This window comes from Telopea speciosissima, chromosome 10 (assembly GCF_018873765.1).
Source record: "Telopea speciosissima isolate NSW1024214 ecotype Mountain lineage chromosome 10, Tspe_v1, whole genome shotgun sequence".
In the NCBI taxonomy this organism is placed as follows: Eukaryota; Viridiplantae; Streptophyta; class Magnoliopsida; order Proteales; family Proteaceae; genus Telopea; species Telopea speciosissima.
Genome location: NC_057925.1, coordinates 60,856,227 through 60,873,648, shown reverse-complemented (window position 1 = coordinate 60,873,648; position 17,422 = coordinate 60,856,227). Strand labels below are relative to the sequence as shown.

Below are 17,422 nucleotides of genomic sequence, written 5' to 3'. Positions count from 1 at the left end.
TTTTTGTTGGATGTTGGAGAGGATCGGCTGGGAAGTGTGGGAGACAGGGAAAGCTTGTCAATCTAAGTTTCCCCTTACTGCGCCATCCAAACACATTGGGTTTCACTATTTACTGGGACACCTGTTAGACTTCCCACACTTTCTCTTCCCATGCCAGCCTTGCCCAACAAAAAAATACAGCCTTACCAATATAAGAAAGATAAAACCATGCACCAGAATAAAATGAGTCAAATCATGCATGACAAAAATAACAGCGGTTACATAAAAAAGATAATTCTAAAATGCCAGTGACATGGATAAATGCTTCAACCACAAAGACGGGAAAAGGCATTTTTCTGAAACTATGATTAGAGATCTTACTTCAAAGGGTTTGCCAACAATCTCTGCCCAATAGTCACAAAACTGGTTTCCTGATTTGACATAAACCATGCAAGGGAAGAAACACTGCACATGATATGAGAAGAATATCAGACAGTATACATTATCGATTCATGAGCCACACAACCTAAACCAAGAACAATTTAGCAAAATCAAGGCGCTACCTTCCAGTAAATATGTGCTCCCTAAGTCCAAGTATTGATGGATATCTCACGCCATCATGTTTTTTAAGAAATTCTTCTAACAAGTTCCTCATTTTGAATGCTTCTTCCATGTAGTTGTCCTAAAGAAATTGGCATTTTAAGAAGCAAAGTTAAGGCTCAGAGTTGAATGCTAACCACACAGCTAACCAGACATAACCCCATCTGCCTACCTGGTTCATATCAATAGTCTGCAACCCTTCTCCACGTGTGAAAATAATCGCATGATTCTGATTCTCGGGCTTTCCTTCACCCAGTATAGCAGGTCCAGGAAGCTTTATCTTATAAATGTCCTATTCATACAAATTCAAACAACAATAACTATCCCAAGTAGATAATCCGAAATACAATGGTTGGCAACACCACTGCAGACAACATTATGAAAGCAATAGACCGTGCCACATAATTTATGCAAATAAAAAAAAAAAGGACTCTGCAACCAAGCAATTACATTGAGATATGACACGTACAAAATGAATTGCTTGCACCCAAAACTGGCCCACTATTTTTAGCTTAAAAGTCACATTAGAAAATAGATCACTCTATCAATATGTTCTAACATAAGTGCAGTTTTCTACAGCACCACAACCAGCTTCAGGTTCACTATGCCGAAAAGATTAGGATGCCAAAGCTGAGGACATACTCCAAGACTTCTAAAATCAGCATGTTGTTTCTACTCACAGAGCTGGCTACAGAAGTTTCTTATGATCTTATCAAGTTAAAGAATTGTAAATCATCCAATTGCATGTGGAACAGAGAAGCTGATATAAATCAACTCGATCCTGATTTGTACAAACAGTACAGTACCTCCCACTCAAGCAAGGCTAAGCTCCACCACCTTCAAACACATGGGATGGTATCTTGGTTTACAGGTTGCTAACATTCGACTTGAACTGTTATCCAATATCTAAAGCTCCCGCTACGTTGTAAATGAGACTAGGATTTATTTATTACTACTAATGTAAGATTGTAACTGGGTCAGCACTTGCAAGAGTAGTGCCTAGAACCCTGACCGAGTTTGGGACGTTACATTGCAAGCCAGACATTGAGGGGGGAGCCACTAGCAATGGACCTTTTGGTGGAAGGAGAATCCTTCAACATCTATAACCATGATTGAGGTTGGAGGGGGGCATCGGCAAAGACTTCGACACAAATCCTTGTGAAGGCAAGACGGACCATCTTTTGGTCCAATTTCACACCAAAAATGGAGGGGAAGGCCTACAAGAGTGATCCACAAAGGAATGGAGTGCAGGTCAACCTTGCTCAATTGCAAATATTGATCCCATTGACAGAGGAAGATTGGTTTTTTCCCTACTCGCCAGGGACCTCCCACAAGGGCTCTCAGTTTGTTCTGTTCATCAGAAAACCTGAAGATGAAAATTCCATTGTTGAAGAGGTAAGCATCGAACGAACCCTGAGGTTTCCATTGTTTGCTTAGGGCAAATTTGACTATGTTGAAAGGAGGTTGACTTCCAATGAAGTGACCCCTACTAAGCAATTCTTCCATTTAGAGATTTCAGTATCCAGAAGGCCAGTAGGGCAGAGGCCAACCTTCTTGTCTCCAATGGTAGGGGGTGAGATGAAATGGAGGCAATGACCATCTCTACAAGGGAAGGAAGCAGGGCTGAATATGGAGTTCTAGGATTTGGTGCCAAGGGAAAGGGGGAGGGAGAAAACAGTTTGCTGCTGCCTACCGTTATTGCTTATCAAACCCTTCTCAGGTTTGTTCTTCACTTCTTCTTTTCCTATACTCCTCTCTATTATTCGTATGTTCTTGTTCTCTCCCCCTTTTCCCTCTCTTCTTTCTTGCGATTCTGTCACAAATTTCCCTATTCTGTTCTGTAATCTGTACTGGAAATATTTACAACCCTACATATCTACTTAGAAGTTGGAACTTCCTGGTTGCCTATCCTTTGTGCTTGAGATTTGGGGTATTAGGTGGTCCCCTCTAGGGTGATTCAAGCCCTTGAATCCCTTTCGCACCGTATCGTATCGGCCTATACGATTCGGTATTGCAGGGTATCGATACGATACAATGAGATACATATCCTTTTTTTATTTTGAAAAATATCATGTATCATTAAGTATCATATTGTATTGGCCGACACAGTGCACTACAATATGATACTACCAATACATACCGTTACTCATCATTACGTCATGTTAAGGGGTTGGGAAAATATTATTTAAGTAATGGTACGTATCGCTAACGTATCGGCCGATACAGCGCGACACAATGCGACACGTTGTGATACAGGCCATTAAAAGCTCATGCACACATTCCAGAACTCAACGAGTTTCGAAGGTGGAAATGACCACCTGAGAGTTTCATTCCTTGCTGTCAACCTCTTTTTTCCACTTTTTTGACTTGGGGTTTACATTGAAGCATCAAAAACGAATCTGATTCAACCAACAAACCTATATTTCGATCATTCAAGTGGCTGAAATCAGAGATTGAAGGAGAGGTTCTCAGAAAACGGTATGTTTTCAAAGAACTTGATTTTTATTTTGGTTAAATCAAGAGAACTTGTCTCATTAGACAATCGACTGTTACTACATGTAAAAAAAAAACCATCCTTGATAATAATTTCAATTGAATGCACTGTCTCATTACACGTAGTTCTACATTTTAGTGTTTATGCATGATACATGTTATATATTACTTATTTATACTATTTTTTACTCCAAAAGTGTATTTTCATGTATATCTTGACCATTTTCATGTGTATCATACGTAACTCTAATACGATACAATACGTCTCTTAAAATCACCCCACCAATACGATACACGATAGCGATAGTGCAATACTTTAATCCTTGACTAGGGGTCTTCAGCTGAAGTCAATGGAGTATTTGTGGGTCCTTTTCCCTATGTTGGTAGGATTGAATTCGAGTCTTTTTGAGTATTTGTGGGTCCTTTTCCCTATGTCGGTAGGATTGAAATTGAGTCTAGTAATTGTTCAGGTCAGTAAACTTTAGCTTTCTGTTCTCCATTACTCCTTCATTATTTCTGCCCTGCTTTCCCCAATTTCCGCAGCCAGTTCTATCTCCCCCCATTAGAATCAAGAGAACTGAAAATTTTAAGTTATTTAGTAGAACAAACCAAAAGGGAACTTGACCAGATTTTAAGCTGATTTTACCATTGGATTATAGACATCAAATTTGTCTTCCTACATAAAATTCTCCCCCGTTTTCTGGTTCATTGATTTCACCAATTATTTCCTATTCTGTCTTCATGCATTTTCCATCAAACTCTCTTTAAGTCCATAACTAAGTTCTGTTCCAGTTTAAGTTTCTATATTCTAATTTTAATATCAGTCAAACAGAAATTGCTAATTCTTCTTTTCGAGTTCATATCTGTCCTTTGTTTTCAAAGAAATTCCAGCGGCAACCTTTGCCTCAAACTCTTATATTAGGGTTTCAGTAGGTCAATTATTGAAGGCTTTTAGGTCATCTTTGATACTGAGGAGTTCAACATACAGAAGCTACTTAAGACGTCAGCGAAGGTCATTCAAAAGATGCTTGAAACAGTGTCCTTAAAGCAACCGTTGGGGGCTGCAGCCATCTGGATGCCCTCCCTCCAAATAAAAATAACACTTGGGAGGAAAAATATACCAGAAAATGACCCTGAGTATCCCGGCCTTGATGTCCCTTTTAAAAACAATGGTCTTATATCAAAGAAGAAAACAGCAAACAAATACACATGGAGATTCCTAGTGAAGTGGCTTGGGAAAGAAACATCAGAGAACAAATGGATAACACAGGATTATATAAAGAAGATTAAGGTCATTTGACCACACCAAAGAGGCACTTTTTATTTCGATTATCTGGAAATAAATGATAGACAGCTGTCAGTTGCGAAACCCTACCCCTGGTTCAACCCTGTTTGAAAAGCAATTACCCACACAAGCAACTACATCTATAAAACTCTAAAGCTGAATACCCAACCAAGTGCCTCAGCCACAACATTCAAGTTAATATGTACCTATAAGAGGGGCGGGGGAAAGGTGTTTTATGTACAATCAAAATTAAGACATTCTTTTTTTTGTGGGCAGGGGGGCAATAGTAAAAAGGGACATTCAAATATTTTCTATTCGAAACACCTAAACAGTTGTCAAATTTAATATTATTATTATTAGGGAAAAAAGACTTTGTCCAGGAGCATGACTCATTCACCCAGACACAGTATGGGGAAAAATGACCACCCCACCCCCATGAAAGGTGGAAATCCCGCCCTTGTTGATGCTCCTATGTGCGCTCCCATTGGCTCCCGTGCTGGCACAGAGGCCATGCTCCTAGACAGATAACTCTTGCCCTTAATATTATTGGCAACATATTGTGCTGATATGGTTTTTTGGTTTTTTTTTTTTAGACACAGAGCCGGCCTTGGTGCAACGGTAAGGTTGCTCGATTGTGACCAAAGTGGTCACGGGTTTGAGTTTGGGAAGCAGCCTCTCTGTGAAAGCAGGAGTAAGGCTGCGTACATTGACCCACCCCAAACCCGGCAGTGGCTGGAGCCTCGTGCACCGGCTACGCCTTTTTTTTTTTAATAAATTACACGGACCTCCCCTGTAACTTTGCTAACCTCAGAGAGCACGCCTGTGTTTTCAAAAACTACTGTCAACCCCATTACGTTAGAGACTGTTGAGTAGAAACATGAAATGACCCTATTACCCTTGCACCTAAAACACCTAAACCTCTTCTTCCTCCTTACGAATCACATTAACCGTGAGATGAGAACGAAGCAGAGGAGCTCCCCATTTTAGGGAGCATGACCTCTAACTACTTCGACCTGCACCACCTGCAACTACTTCAATAAAAGTGGGTGCAAAAAAAGGCCGGGTAGCCAGGATTTTTACATGTTTTCATCTTCTGCACTAAGCAGTCTGCAACACCACCGGACGCTCTCATGTCTAAATCTATGAATCCGTCACTGAGAGGGTAATTTATTTCTTTAGGTGGTCTATTGATGTAGAATATGTATAAGCAAAATTATGTAGATTCGTAATCCTTAGAAAGTCCAAAACATCACCCTTATACGCAGCCAACAACTCCTCTGCATCATCTTTGAATCTCAAAAGGAACTTGTCCACAAACTTCTCCTCAAGAAATTGCAGCACCTTCAAAATACCAATGACCATGCACCGAGGGATCACTCTCTTCTCCGTACTGTACATCAGATATGTTGGTCAATTAACCAACGCCGTCTTTTCAACCCAATAGCATTCATGAACTCGATTCCTAATGTTAACCTCTCTTCGAAACATCCAAACAGAGCTGGCATCTTTTTAAACACCGTCTTACATTCCTCCCTTGAGAAACCAAATCCCTGAAACAACTCGAATTTCCCCCCTAAGAGACTCGGGACTCATGGTACTAATAGTGTGGAGGGTGCTGACGAACATCCTTGAAGGCTTGAATCAGCAGAGACACCCATCTCCACAACCCTTCTAATTAGGTCCCTAAGCACAGATTCCCTCATGAGAAACAATGATGGTTTCCCCCTAAAGAGTGTTGAGAGTTGAGACCCAACAATCCCATGGCTCTCCAATAAGGAAATGTTGGGCAAACAGCCTTGTTTCTGGGTCTGTGGAGAGGACCGATTTGCATCTCCATATAACCAGAATCAGCCCTCGGTGATCACTATTGAGAGAGAAGATCTTCTTCAGAATCTCCACGCAGGGAATCAATCTTCAATCCAATAAGGAAATGTTGGGCAACAACCTTTTTCTGGGTCTGTGGAGAGGACCGATTTGCATCTCCGGATAACCAGAATCAGGCCTCAGTGATCACTATTGAGAGAGAAGATTTTCTTCAGAATCTCCATGCAGGGAATTAATCTTCAATCCAAGCTATAGGTTAAGAGACAAACGTTCTTCGAAATGAACCAATCCAGAACGGACCCAGTGAGACCTATTTCTTCGAATAACTGGAGCTTTGGTTTAAGGGTCTTCATCAATCTTCTTTCTTACAGGTGGTCCGGTTGAGTTGCAGAGAAGAACAAGATGAAAACGAAATCCTTTGCTATTTGGGGCAACTCATTCAAAAGGGCAAAAGGGCAATGTCACTTCCAGGTAAGGGTAACTTGGTCATCACTTAACAGCATAACACTAACAAAATGGGGCCGACTGTCCTGAGTATAGTGAAATATGGGTAGTGAGCGTAATTGTTCAAAACACGGGTGTCCCCTGTCATTAGGCAAAGTTACAGGGGAGGTCTGTGTAATTTACTCTTTTTTTTAGACAATCACATCAATATTTATCGTTCTACGTTTGAGAGAACATTTTTATCTTCTATATGTTCTCTCATTGTTAATGGGTTATTCAATGAAAATGCAGGATAAACATATATTGCACGAGCTAGACAGCAATGTAGCTGATATTTTCAGATGCAATAATCAGTTCACACGCCTGATTTGTACTTGTTTATTCTGGCAGGAGTTTTTTGCTCAACAATCAAATAATGAAATAAGTTAAAAATATATGACCATCACCACTCAAAATTTTGAGCAGTGTAATTAATTGCCAAAAATATAATACAATACCTGGTCTAGCTGTTGTACTGGCTCCGAAGTATTTGGAGACTTAGGTGCAGCTTTAACAAGTGCAGAATAATAAACCTTGCGACTCATCCGTTTTGACTTATCCTTGCTAGTTTCTTCAACTTCATCAATGTAAGCTACACGGAGAGATGGATATCTGCCACATGAAAATACATACAATCATTTACAGTAATAAGAAATACAGTGATAACATATTAATTTGGAACACATACGTTGTCATAAGCCTTAGAATGTCCTGTGCACGAGCATTGCCAGATCGCTTATCAATTCCATATTTTTGGCAGGAAACCACATATGTAAATTTCATATCAGCTACAGCTTGACACTGCGTAAATAATGACCTTTCACTCTTTGAGTGTTCCTCAGGATTCACGGCCTTATAGCCTTCCAACAAATCTGAAAAAAGGCAATCATCAAGATACAAATAGAGAAGTTACCAAATATTTTATCATAAACTGCCATATAATCAAGCATTCCATAATAATCCAGAGTAATGAGTACCTTCTTCTTTAGCCATATCAAGGAAGGCCTGAAGTTCCAAGGCTTTCCGGTAATACATCATGCCTCTTACTAGAATAGGGAAAAATTCATCAATGAATTACATAAATCCAAGATTAGCAGTCCAGAATAAGTTTATTCAGTTCTATGACACTGGCGGCTCGGGGAAAGGGGGGGGGGGGGGAATGCATGTGCATATGAACTCCAAATCTCATACCAGTTCTAGTCAAAGTTTGCCCTCTATATGATGCCCAAAGACGAAGTTCTTCTTCTAGGTCTGGATTCTGTCTGACAGCTTCATCCAGGTCCTCAGGTCTTTTCACCCTGGAACGCTCAAGAAAGTTTGTCCATTCGTCTGGACAACCCATATAGTCATTACATAAAAGAAATTTTTGATTAAAATGCAGTATATTCATACTATATGCCCAGCACAAACCTGGAAATATTTTCTGCAAGTAGAAAAGGATGGAAACACCATCTTCGTTCGGTGCTTCGAGGTCATGTATCGAAAAAAGAACCTCCTCCATATAGTAAGGGGTCAAAACACTACAATAAAAATAATATGTCAAGTAATATGTAACCCATAAAAATTCAATGAAAATAAGCTCAGATCTTTAAAGACCACTGTATGGTCAGAAACATAAAGAATGGATGCAAAGACAGAAAAGTGCTGTCAAACTAGCACATGCCCATGTCCTATAGTACAATAAAATCCTGATAATGGATGCAAGGCGCGCAGAGTACCCAGAATTTCTCTTCTGAAAAGCAACTGGACTAATGAGTCGGGTTGGCTTTACAAAAGTGCAATGGATTTAACACTATTACTCCCATATCCTGTTCTTACCTTCAAATAAAAAAGTTGTAAAAATGAACTGTTCTAAGCAGATCAGAGCCCGGGACAGTCAGCTAAAAGTATGTATTTCGAAGTTGGAAAATGATTTAAGACCATTTGCTGATCCCTTTTGCCGTCTCTTTTTTCTTTGTTTCATAGCTTATGATAGAAAGAAGACTTTCTCAGTTCCCTAAACCTTTAAAACATAAAATGTTGGAAGTTTGTTCTACTAGCTCATATTGTTGGGAATATGTTGCATCTATTTTTTAGATTAAAAGAACTTGGAAGTTGGAACACATATGATACCAAGTCACACCACATACGCCCATACTAAATTAGATAAAATCTAAACATGCCAAAGCAGAGATACATGTAGACAATGACTTAGAGAAAAGGAAACTCCTCACTCTAACGTTCCCAAAACCCAGGACAGAGGCAGTGATATAAATATCCATCCCATGCTTTAAATCATTTTTTCACAAATTCTTAAGTATTGTTCTCCGGGTATGCAAATTATCTTATAATGAAATCCCTACCAAATACAAAATTACAAATCTTGATGAAATATTTTACTTACATATTGACTAAACAAAAGATTAGAGATTTTTCGAAGTTGGAACAATATATATGAAACCCAATCTAACCCAGATATTCTAAAACATTTCCCCATTTCTATCAGCCACCCCCCCCCCAAAAAAATGAAGCTCCTTCATCCTAAAACAGAAAAATTGTGGTCCTACACATGAGATTTTCTTCTGTTTTCTTTCTTGAACTGGGAATATTATTGTCAGTGAGAAGTACTGAATCTTTAATCTATTCAGTAGAGTTATACTGGAACATATTGTGACAATGTACCCGATCATTTTGTAAGCACTGGATCAGTACTCTGTTAAGTGGGGGCATTATTTGTCATTTATATAGGGGATCTACAAGCTGCCTGTAATGCCCTGCATTTCTAGTATAATACTTTAATATTGATTTAGATCATTTGTTATTATTTTAGTATATATTGAATTGTTTTATTTTTCTGAATAGTGCAAGCACGAGGTGGCATGCTTATATTAATCATAGTGATTAAATATTGATTTTTATTTGATTAATATGATTAATTAAGTTAATCCTATTATTTGGGGAATTAATGAGGGATTAGAGGTGGCATAGCATGATTGGACCATGTGTCCTATTTCAGGACTGCCACATGGTGCATGGAGAGGAGGAGGTGGTGGCATGGTTAGTAGCTACATGACATAAGGGTGAGGTGTAATCAAGGGTCAGCCACTTTGTTTGACCTAGTCTAAACAGCCACCATTTGCATGGCCAAGTTGGTGGTGGCAATAGGAACACAGCCACATGGCTGGGAGGAGGTGGCCATGGACCTGATTTGACTAAGCACTGATGCAGGTTTATCACCAAATTGGGCTTCTTTCCCTAGAAATAAGTCTAGGGTTGGGTTATATATATGTTGAGCCTCTGATCCCATGGGTTTTCTATATAATAGGCCACTTTTATGGGTAATTATGTTGCATACGGGATTAGTTAGAAGATTTCTTTTTATTTGGTTAGTGGTCATGTGATCACTAAAGTGACCATGTGACTTGGTTAAGTGGTCATGTGACTATTTAATTGTTATTTAAGTTGGGCTGGATTAGGACTCTATAAGTCCAGCCATTTGAGCCTATTTCCTTTATTATTTCACTTTCTTAGTCGGTTTAGGTTACCTAATAGGTTAAGGATTGGGTTAGGCCTTCCTTTTTAGTGTAGGAGTCTATTTTTGAGTCTTTTATATAAGGTTGTAAGGGGGGTGAGTATTGAATACGAATTTTGATTAATGAAAAGATTTTTGCTGCTCTTCTTCTCCATTGAAGATTTTTGTCTTGTGTTTGATCAAGGCTGGTGGGATTGGTGTTTGATCCAATCAACACCTTGCGGTGTGAAGCCTGGGTGGATCGTTTGACGGAATCGCTGTTTGGTCCGATTGACACCTTGCGGTGGGAAGTCCGGGTGGTTCGAATTGGTTATTTGTTTTCTCCATTGCTGTTATGTTCAAGTTCTACATTCAAGTTTGATCCAATCTGTTCTTCATCCCCAAGTAAGTCTAAAACTGAAAACCTGCAACTATTCTTCTTCCCTTTTAGAAGGTCACATGCAAAATGATTTTCGCGAGAATTCTGCCCAGCCAAATCTAACCGTTAGAACTTGCTAACGGGTTCGATCAAAATTTTAGCAAACCCATGGGATCAAAGGTGAAAGGTCCAACATGTATATAACCCAACCCTTGACTTATTTCTAGGGAAAGAAGCCCAATTTGGTAATAAATCTGCATCAAGCACTCTAGTGGATCATATGGTGGCCTTAGAGGCAGCCACCATGTGCATGCTTAAGTAGGTGGTGGCAAGGCTGGGACAGTCTTATAGTTGCTGGAAATTCCTAAGGCTGCTGAGTTCTTGAGTAAGAGAAAAGAAAGAAAGAAGAAGAGGAAGAAGATAAGTATAGGTAAGCTTAGTTTCTTCTTCTCCTCTAGGCTCTAGCATAGTTTTTATTTCTTTGATGGGTTAATTGATAGTTTGTTTACTGTTTACATAGGGTTAAGGGATTTCTATTGCTGAAAGCCTACATTGAAAGAAGAGATTGAAGAGGAAGTTGAGTAGAGAAGCAAAGTTTGAAAGACCTATTTGAAGTTTAGATTCAATTCTTGAGAGGTGCTTACACATACTTAATTATTTACCAATCGTAAAGGTGATCAAATCTAAAGGAAACAGAGGTGAGGGAACATTTGCTGTATTCTTACAGGTTATTATTGTATGAAGTATAATTTATGAGCTATGTGAGGGGAACATATAAGTAATACTGTGTAATTGTATGACTGATTTAGTTTACTTGTACAAGTTATGTGAGGAAAATGTGGTTGTGTATTATATGACGTGTATTCGGAAATATGTATTGTAATGCTATAGGGTGATGAATGCATGAAGCATGATACAAAGAGTGTGTGAATGGAACATTGTGTGTTGATATGTGATAATTGTACAGTAGCATATGAATGAATGTATTATGTCAAAAAAAATGTATATTATTATGTATATATCAAATGAAATGATTTATATTAGGGTAAATTACATGACACCCTCTGAAAATCGAACGATACTCAACTCACCCCCTATTTTTTGAAAATACTCACCCGTCCCCCTGTATTAGAGCACTATATTACAACTTAGTCCCCACCGTTAGTTTTATGCGATTAAGTTATGATGTCAGCAAGTTAAATATTTTTAAATCCCTAAACTACCCTTGACTAGTGTAGGAGTTACTTTTTTACCCTTGGATCTAAAAACCTCAAATTCGATCTTCCTCCTCACACCACTCTCTTCCTCGCATGAACCGCAACTCAAACTTCGCATACCTGTCTGATTGATCCAGTCAAAGCACCAGCGTTTAGAGGAGAGTCTTGGAAATCGCAAAAGGACTTATGGGTTCCTAATGGAGGACAAGTATGTCTACTTTACAATTGTAGAGCAGAGTTTTGGAAATCGGGGGGTCCGCCAATTTCTGGGACATGTAAGGGATGAGTTTAAAAAGGTTGCAAAGAGCGGTTCAAGGGGAAGTATATCAGGTTTGAACTCGGTCTGCTTTCAAGAACAATTGGTGCCTGTCATCCACCGTTTGATAAACTCATTAGAGCAAGTCTCGCAATCTCAATCTGATGGTTATGTATTATATGACGTGAGTTCGGAAATTTGTATTGTAATGCTATAGGTTAATGAATGCATGAAGCATGATATAAAGAGTGTGTGAATGGAACATTGTGTGTTGATATGTGATAATTGTACAGTAGCATATGAATGAATGTATTATGTAAAAAAAATGTATATTATTATGTATGTATCAAATGAAATGATTTATATTATAAGACATGTTGACTCAATATATAACAAGTTGTGATGCCATAGTATGGAAATGAACATGTATATGAATGACATCAGATATGAATGAATGAATGAATAAGTGAAATGATAAGAATGTAACATGATATGTTTGAATGAAATGATACAAGAATGACAATGAAATGAATGTAGAAACCTTGTGACTGCCATCCCTTTCCAGTAGGGGATTAGGTACTGAATGAGGGAAGATGTAATACGTAATACATGATAAGACAAGTTATAATTCTCCCTAGTGCTTCGGTGACTAAAAGGAGTACACCAATCAGAGACAGACAACAACTTAAACGGGTGATTTACTAATGCATGGTCCTCACCAGTGCTTCGGTGACTGGAACAAGGGAGTAGATCGTGTATCTAGGGCAATCATCTATCACATTCACATCGTTCCTCCCCAGTGCTTCGACGACTGGAATTAGGAGTAGAATAGACAATTGTGGATGGCAGGCAGAACCTCAAATTATTGTGTACATTGGCAGGACACCAAGATGACCAGATCTAGGTTTTACTTCAGAAATGATGTTTATAATTGTTCAAGTATAAGAATATCCTTATAAGTATGATTAGTTATATAGCATGATTCTCCTCACTGGGCTTTTAGCTCATCCCAATTATGTTGATTTTTCAGATGACAAGGCTGGAGGGTGCATATGTACATGCGAGTGCCTAGGATGCTCGAACCTTAGGGATAGAGCTGAGTAACCGATGAGGACTGTTCTTTATACTTTTTGTGTATATAGGCATGTATAGGATGATTTAAGTAATAACGGAATTGTAATCACTTTTGAATACACAGTTTTATGATGTAAGCCACCAGTATTATGTTTGTTTTAATCCAATAGTATAAACTCAACCCCATTAAAAGTCTTCCGCTGTGTATGTTATGTGTATGGGAGTTGTGGTAAATGTATGAAATGCAAGTGATCATTTGATCAGCGCCCGCGAGTGCAGTGAATTTTACCCTGACCGGGTTTGGGGTCGTTACACTACCAGTGTGGCATGGAATCTCCCACAAAAGGTTAATGGGAGCATAGGAGGGGGCGCCACGCGGTTCGTGTACAAGAGGGAGAGTGTGAGAGGTCCATACACACCAACAGTATAAATATCCATGGTTGAACATCACGATATTCCATTAGTGGAACCAAAAGTGGCAAGGTAGGGGGAGCCTGAGAACATATGGTGGTTGCAGAGGGTGATTCCTTGGAAGCAACCCCTGATAGTGGCACCCTTACTCAAGAGGACATTAAAGCCTTTTGTAGAGTTATGGTTCAGCTAGGTGGTTCTTCACGTACTACCTCCTCTTCATTTGCCTCGTCTACTTCCTCATCAACTTCTCTCCATGCTACTAGTGCCGCCTTTTCCTCCTCGTGGATCATTGACTCCGGTGCTACCAACCACATGATTGGTATGTCTCAACGTTTCAATTCCTACTCTGTCAGTTTAGGTAGAGATAAGGTTAGAATTGTTGATGGGTCTCTTTCGTCCATATCTAGTAAAAGTAGTTGGAATGCCACATATACCATGCCTTTCGATTCTGTACTTCATGCTCCGATTCTGTACTTCATGCTTCGAATTTTTTCTTCATATTGCTTGTTTCAAGATCTAGCGAGGAGGATGATTATTGGTAATGGATGTGAAATGAAACGACACAATCTACTTGACTCTACATCAGCTTGTCTGAAGACTGTAAAAGAAGCAGTCTTTTGTATGCGGAAGTATTTGCACCTCTCATCCTTTATCGTTATGAGATAACAACTACCTTATTTGTTTCATGCTACTTTTAGTACCAATGTTTTTTTGGGTGTCATGTTAGTTTGCGAAACTTGGCGCAACGGTTAAGTTGCACTATTGCAACCTATTGGTTGTGGGTTCAAAACTTGGAAACAGACTCTCCTACAATAGCGCGAGCCTCGTACACTAGGACGCTCTTTTTTATGTTAGTTTGTGAAACATTTTATATTCCCAATCCTCCTAGTAATAGAACTACTACTCCGTTCCATACTGTCCATTCCAATGTTTGGGAACCTGCTCCCACTAATTAATTTTGCTATACCTGTTTTGGTACCTTTGTTGATGACTATTATCATACAACTTGAGTTAATCTGTTAAGACACAAAAGGGGTGTGTGCATTACTTTCATGAATTTCTATCATATGGTATCCACCCAGTTTGAAAGAAAAGTTAAAATTATACAATCTGATTGGGGGGGGATAAATACATGTTTGGTGGACTGCAAATTTTTTTTAGTGATAATGGAATTCTCCGTCAGCTTTCAGCTTTCTTGTATTGGTAGCTGAAAGGAAGAATCACCCCTTGCAGAAATCACAAGGAGTTTATTGTTTAGTATGCATGTCCCCAAAAGCTTTTGGTTTGGAGCTTTATTAACCGCCATCTTTCTCCTGAACCATAATCCCTCTAGTATTTTTTAGTTCCACTCTATTAAAAGTTTAACTCTCTACCGTCTTTGCCTTTCCTATCTCCCCAAAATTTTTTAGATGTACATGTTGCGATCATATTCACAAATCTGAGCACGTCAAACTTGATCCTTGAGCCCTCAAATGTCTTTTCTTAGGTTACTCTCCAATAAAAATGGATATCGCTGTTAATCATCCTCCTTTCTGCAAAATACTTCTCTATGGATGTGTTGGAATATGTAATCCAGAATACCGTGGGGGTATTCTGGACCTTTTGGGGGTAGTTTAATTCTTATGTCATTAGGTTAAGTTGCTGCTCTTATAGAGTCAGTTAGTTAGGGGTAATTATGTCTATTTCAGTCCCTTTGTAACTTTGCCATCTATTATAAATAGAGGGGCTTACCTATCAATGAATAACACATTCTATTCTCCAATTCTCTCTGTCTAACCCACGGTTCTACCAACATGGTATCTATAGAAGGCTGATCCTCCATTGTTGGAGCCTCCCATGCACCCTTTTCCAGCACCTTTCTACCCTATTCCACCGTCTTCTTTCCCCTTTTTTTTCTTTCTCCAGCTTTCATTAACCATTCCAGCCCCCATACCCAATCGATCTCAACTTGTTAGGGTTTTTTTCAAAACAAAAACCCCGACTCCAATCGATTTTTGGGTTTTTCCTTTCAATTGCCGCTGATTTTTGGGGGGTGATGCTCTACTACTATAAGCCCCACTCAACCTAAGTTTGGACCTTTTCTGCTGGCTGGATTAGTTTTTACAGCAAAGCTTCCTTAACCTTCTAATTTGGTTACCTGCTAAAAACCCCGACTCCAATCGAATTTAGGGTTACAGGTTTTAGCTTTTGCTGATTTTTGGAGGGTTGATTACTTCCATTACTAGGACCACTCGACCTCAATCTTGCACCAATCCAAGTTTTCTAGAAGACCCCCACCCCAATCGATCTCTAGTTTCAGGGTTTTACAAAACCCTGATACATCGATTTTTTGGGTTAGGGTTGTTGCTGCTGCTGCAATTTTTTGAAGGTGTTTCTACCATCAAGAGAAGCAATCTACTTCAATTATTCATGGCTTGAAGAAGTATTTTACCTAAGATAGCTGCTGCCCTATTTTTTCTGCACTTTTGGGTGTTTCTCCCTCTTATAGATCAAGTCTCAAACACTACAAGAGATTGGTTGTTCGTATTGGAGATCCATTCAAGCAACTGAGGACAGCATCTATTACCTGAAAATCATCACACTTTGACAAGCCATCATCAGTGTTTTGAAGCCCCCTACCCTCCAATCGATCTCAAGTTTTAAAAACCCTGACTACAATCGATCTAAGGGTTAAGGCAGTCCTCTCTTGTTGATTTTTTTAGGAATGTTTTATCACCATCAAAGGAGTACTCGACCCAAGTTCCAGCATCATTCATGGAGTTTTATAACAAAATTCAGGTTTCTTCCTTATGGTCACCTTTTACATCAATCAACCTATTTATTTTCTAGTTCCTAAGTGGCTGGTTGCATCACTTACTATTAGATCTAATGAGTTATTATCTTATACTTGCTGGTTCTATTGAGCTTTACTACATACCTTGTTGGTTCTATTGATTGGCTTCTGTAAGCATGACTGGTTAACGTGTTACTACTGCCTTTATGAGGACTACTGCTGCCCTGTTCTTGAGACTGAGTATCCTACTATTGGAGATCAAATTTCTTTCATTATTGAAGACTCGAATCTACTACCCTGGAGATCAGTTTATTTGGGATTACAACAGTGTGTTCCATAGTTATTGGTTGCAACTATGAACCTATTCAGTTGTGTGAAGTTTTCTCTACTGATTCAAATCCAGCTTACTTTGAGAGCTTGATCCTAGCATTGTTCACTAATTCAGATCTGATCCAAGTTTTTTTGAAGTTTATTACATCAATTCTATCAAGATATCTTCGTCAGTTCTATTTAGCATGTGGGAGTTTACAAATTGGAGTTTGCACACTGGTTCTTCCGTGTTTGAAGATTGATCAAGCCTTGAAGATTGGAGCCTTTCCTTACTTCAAATCAGATCTGTTTCCTTATCAGATTTGAATATTGGAGTTTGGTGTCTCTCCCCTGCAGGAGTTTCCATCTAAGGAGTTTGTTTGATCGTTTGCAGATGGTTGACATTTTATATGTTGCATTGTTTTTTCTCCGTGATTCATTATCCAATTGCTTGTTTCTCCACTTCACCACCTCCCATCCACATTGGAAGTTTATGGGATAATCTACTTTGCCATTACTTCCTCTTTTCCATTACCCATAGCACCTTTGGAGAACTCTGGAAGGTTATCATTTTGCACTATCTCATTCATCATCTCTGTTATGTCCACGTGTACTACTACACGTGAGGGGGGGATTATGTACAGTACACCTACAGACATTGCAGAAGCAGAACTTGCAGGAACACTTGGTGCAAAACATAGAAGATCAATGTTCCCATCATTGGCATTGGGTATCCTTCGTTATTGGGTTGAGTTTGTCGTAAGGGGGAGATTGAAGTATTAAAGTATTGAAGATATTTGGTTGTTGTCTGCCTATTTGAGGATTTACAGTTGGGTTGATTATTTC

At 39.0% G+C, this 17,422-nt stretch overlaps 1 protein-coding gene across 4 annotated transcripts in view; it reads right to left on the bottom strand.

Annotated features, from left to right (window-relative positions):
• The window catches only part of LOC122642456 (callose synthase 3-like), a 52,139-nt gene that overhangs the window by 4,619 nt on the left and 30,098 nt on the right, over positions 1–17,422 (bottom strand). For 3 of the 4 annotated variants that reach the window (XM_043835938.1, XM_043835939.1, XM_043835937.1), the window contains exons 30-37: positions 8,075–8,184; positions 7,856–7,993; positions 7,642–7,710; positions 7,353–7,536; positions 7,123–7,276; positions 752–871; positions 543–661; positions 361–444 (exon numbers count right to left, since the gene is read on the bottom strand). In XM_043835938.1, the coding sequence (XP_043691873.1) occupies positions 361–444; positions 543–661; positions 752–871; positions 7,123–7,276; positions 7,353–7,536; positions 7,642–7,710; positions 7,856–7,993; positions 8,075–8,184 (978 nt within the window). Of the gene's footprint in view, positions 1–360; positions 445–542; positions 662–751; positions 872–7,122; positions 7,277–7,352; positions 7,537–7,641; positions 7,711–7,855; positions 8,185–17,422 lie in introns of all 4 variants that reach the window. The other variant, XM_043835936.1, reaches the window with a different exon arrangement.